The sequence below is a fragment of the Arachis stenosperma genome, chromosome 5 (genome assembly GCF_014773155.1).
Source record: "Arachis stenosperma cultivar V10309 chromosome 5, arast.V10309.gnm1.PFL2, whole genome shotgun sequence".
NCBI classification, from domain to species: Eukaryota; Viridiplantae; Streptophyta; class Magnoliopsida; order Fabales; family Fabaceae; genus Arachis; species Arachis stenosperma.
The window spans coordinates 71,551,896-71,555,960 of NC_080381.1; the positions used below are offsets into that span (position 1 = coordinate 71,551,896).

The 4,065-nt window shown below is 41.3% G+C and overlaps 1 protein-coding gene across 1 annotated transcript; it reads left to right on the plus strand.

Annotated features, from left to right (window-relative positions):
* The first annotated feature begins 1,345 nt into the window (after positions 1-1,345).
* On the plus strand, positions 1,346-3,081 carry LOC130980886 (uncharacterized). Its single transcript, XM_057904531.1, has 3 exons — positions 1,346-1,397; positions 1,760-1,778; positions 2,385-3,081. Exons 1-3 carry the CDS (start codon positions 1,346-1,348, stop codon positions 3,079-3,081), a joined length of 768 nt encoding a protein of 255 aa, XP_057760514.1.
* The last annotated feature ends 984 nt before the right edge of the window (positions 3,082-4,065 follow it).

Below are 4,065 nucleotides of genomic sequence, written 5' to 3' on the forward strand. Positions count from 1 at the left end.
TTTGCTCAGCTCCCTCAATTTCAGCCAGAAAATACCTGAAATCACAGAAAAACACACAAATTCCTAGTCAAGTCTAGAAACATGATTTTTGCCTAAAAAATAATAAAAATATACTAAAAACTAAGTAAAATATACTAAAAACTACATGAAATTACCCCCAAAAAGCGTATAAAATATCTGCTCATCAAAGACCATTCTTAAAGACTTCGAAGTTCAAGCTGGATGCCTTTTCAGGAACCTATTCCTTTGAAATAGACGGCCGAGCAGTGAGCTTCAATCTGAATGAAGCTATGAAGCATCCTCCGGAAGATCATTCCATATTCAAGTGCGACATTATTGATGAAACTGTCGTTGCAGTTCACCAGGAATATTCTTAGAAGAAGGAGCAAAGCCTGTCCGTCAGCCTCAAAGAAGATTGAATCCCACCATCTTAGAAGTTGTCAAGAAAGAAGTAACTAGACTACTTGAAGCAGATATCATTTACCCCATCTCAGATAGCGAATGGGTCAGTCCAGTACAAGTGGTGCCCAAGAAGTCTGGAGTCACAACAGTGAGAAATGAGCATGGAGAGCTTCTGACAACTAGAGTGCAGAATTCATGGAGAGTTTGCATTGACTATAGGCATCTAAACTAAGCCACTCGCAAGGATCATTACCCCTTGCCATTCATTGATCAGATGCTTGATCGCTTGTCAGGTAAATCCTATTACTAATTTTTAGATGGTTATACAGGCTACTTTCAAATTCATATAGCTCCTAAAGATCAGGAAAAGACTACTTTTACATGTCTTTTTGGGACTTATGCTTATAAGAGAATTCCCTTTGACTTATGCAATGCACCGGCCACTTTTCAAAGATGTATGATGAGTCTTTTCTATGATCTCATTGAGAACTGTATGGAGGTTTTTATGGATGATTTTAGCGTATATGGTGATTCTTTTAGCCTTTGCTTGGGTAGTTTATCTAGAGTGTTAGACAGGTGTGTTAGTTCAAATCTTGTATTAAATTTTGAAAAATGTCACTTTATGGTAAAACAAGGTATTGTACTAGGACATGTTGTGTCTAATACTGGTATTTCTGTAGATCCAGCAAAGGTAGATGTCATTTCTAGTTTACCTTACCCCTCCTCCGTGAGGGAAGTCCATTCGTTCCTTGGCCACGCAGGTTTTTAAAGGAGATTCATTAAGGACTTCAGTAAGATACCATTACCCTTATCCAGATTGCTGCAGAAAGATATTGAGTTCGAGTTCAGTGAGGATTGTATGCAAGGGTTTGATAAGCTAAAGATCGCCCTGACTCAAGCTCCAATTGTGAGAGGACCAGACTGGAGCCAGCCACTTTAAATTATGTGTGATGTTTCCAACCATGCAGTAGGAGCGGCACTGGCTCAACGCGAAGGTAAGGATCCTTTTGTAATTGCTTATGTGTCTAAGACTTTAGACGCTGCTCAATCTAATTACACTACTACTGAAAAAGATCTTCTTGCTAATGTTTTTGCTCTGGATAAATTCTGAGCCTATTTACTTGGTACTAAGGTAGCAGTGTACTTAGACCATGCAGCTCTAAAATATTTATAGCCAAAAAGGAGTCCAAACCAAGGCTAATACGTTGGATACTGTTGCTGCAAGAATTTGATTTAGAAATTAAGGATAGGAGTGGTAACCAGAATTTAGTGGCAGACCACTTGAGTCGCCTTGAGCACATTAAGGATGACTCCACTCCTATAAATTATAATTTCCCATTTGATAGCTTACATGTAGTATCTGAAGTCGTTCCTTGGTATGCACCTGTAGCTAATTATCTAGTTAGCCACACTTTTCCTCCAAATTTTACTAAGCATCAAAGAGACAAGCTGAAAAGTGAGTCCAAATATTATATATGGGAAGATCCATATTTATGGAGGTGTGGTGCTGACCAAGTAATTAGACAGTGTGTGCCTCAATCAGAATTCCAGTCCATTTCAGAGGCCTGCCACTCATCTGAGAGTGGAGGACATTTTGGCCCTTAAATAACAGCTAGAAAAATTCTAGAATGCGGATTCTGGTGGCCTACTCTTTTTAAAGACGCTGCTGAATTTTGTAAATCTTGTTCCCCTTGCCAAAGGTTTGGTAATATATCCAAGAGGGATGAGATGCCTCAACATATTATGCTTTTCTGTGAAATTTTTTATGTTTAAGGCATTGACTTCATGGGTCCATTTCCAAATTCTAATGGTTACTTTTATATACTGTTAGCTGTAGATTGTGTTTCTAAATGGGTGGAAGCAATTCCTACCCGTACTGATGATGCTAACACTGTTGCTTCCTTTGTTAGAAACCATATTATTTGTCTCTTTGGATCACCACGAGCAATCGTGAGTGATCAAGGCACCCACTTTTGTAATAGGGGACTAACAGGATTACTCAAGAAGCATGGGATAATTCACAAATTAGCAACAGCTTACCATCCCCAGACCAATGGGCATGCAGAAGTCTCTAACAGAAGGATTAAACGTATTCTGGAGAAGATAGTAAAGCCTCATAGGAAGGACTGGAGTGCCAGGCTACAAGATGCGCTCTGGGCATATAGAACAGTGTACAAGACACCCGTTGGGATGAGCCCCTTCTGCTTAGTATACGAAAAAGCTTGCCACCTTCCAGTAGAGGTGGAACATAAGGCTTTCTGGGCTGTGAAGGAGTGCAACATGAACTTTGAGGAAGCTGGTGCTGAAAGAAAGCTGCAACTAGCAGAACTAGAGAACCTTCGTCTAGAAGCATATGACAACTCCAGGCGATACAAAGAAAAGATGAAGGCTGTCCATGACAAGCACATAAAAAGGAGAGAATTCAGACCAGGGGAGTTAGTTCTTCTATATAACTCCAGACTGAGGCTCATGCTAGGTAAACTGAGATCAATATGGGAAGGTCCATACAGAGTCAAAAAGGTAGAGCCATATGGAGTTTTTCACCTGCGTCATCCTTCCAGCTCCAAATTCATCAAGGTCAATGGACATCGCCTAAAGCTTTATCATGGTGAGAAGATGAAGGATCACAAAGAATTCGAGGTCTTCCTCTTAGAAGACCCACCAACAGAAGCAGAATGAGCCTGAAGACCGTCAAACTTAAGGATGTAAAAGAAAAGTGCTAGGTGGGAGACAACCCACCATGGTATAATCATTCCGTTTCAGCCTTAGTTTTATTTTACTTTATTCTATTTTGTTTTTGTTAATGAATCTTCTCATAAGCCTTAGTTTTATTTTATATTATTCTATTTTGTTTTTGTTAATGACTCTTCTCATAATTTCTGCATATAGTCTGCATTCACATTTGCATTTGCATTCTGCACATATAAAAAAACAAAAAAATAAAAAAAATAAAAATAAGAGAGAGGAAGCACGCGACGCGCCAGCGTCGCCAACGCGTCCGCGTCAAAGGAGAATTAGCGAAAAAAGGGAATTGAACAGAAAGTCACGCGGAAGCGTGGTTGGAGGCGTGCCTTAGGCACAAACACGCCCACGTGACCGCATCCTTGATGCGTCCGCTTCATTTGCGACTCCAGCCTTCCATGCGTGCGCGTCACCCACGCACACGCGTGACCCCATGAAATCGACGTAGAGGGGTGTATGGCAGCAAGTTGTGATGAAGTAGGGCTGGAACCATGCTAGAAGCACAAGCCTTACCATGCGAACGCGTGCCCCACACATTCGCGTCACTTTGAAAGAAAGGCCATTCACGCGCACACGTTACCCTGAATTTTGGCAATATGCATTGGAGACAGAGAGTTGCGTGAACGCGAGGCTGCTCTCGCGCCACTAGCACAAATTAAGTCACGCGTCCGCGTGACGGATGCGACCACGTCACTTAAAAATAACGCTACTCACACGATCGCATGACCCACGCGTCCACGTCACATCCGACGCACCGTTTTCCTAGATCAGCACCAGATATCTTATCTTTTCCCCCCAAATCCTATTTTTCTCTTCTCCCTTCTTATTTCTTATTTCTTTATTCTTTCTTCTTTACTCCTTCTCACTTTTTACTTTCTTCTCCCCCCCCCTTTCTTCCTTCTTCACAAATCATCATCAAGG

Excerpts from the sequence above, each read along its gene's own strand:
- LOC130980886 (XM_057904531.1), top strand. The coding sequence starts at position 1,346 with ATGTGTGATGTTTCCAACCATGCAGTAGGAGCGGCACTGGCTCAACGC.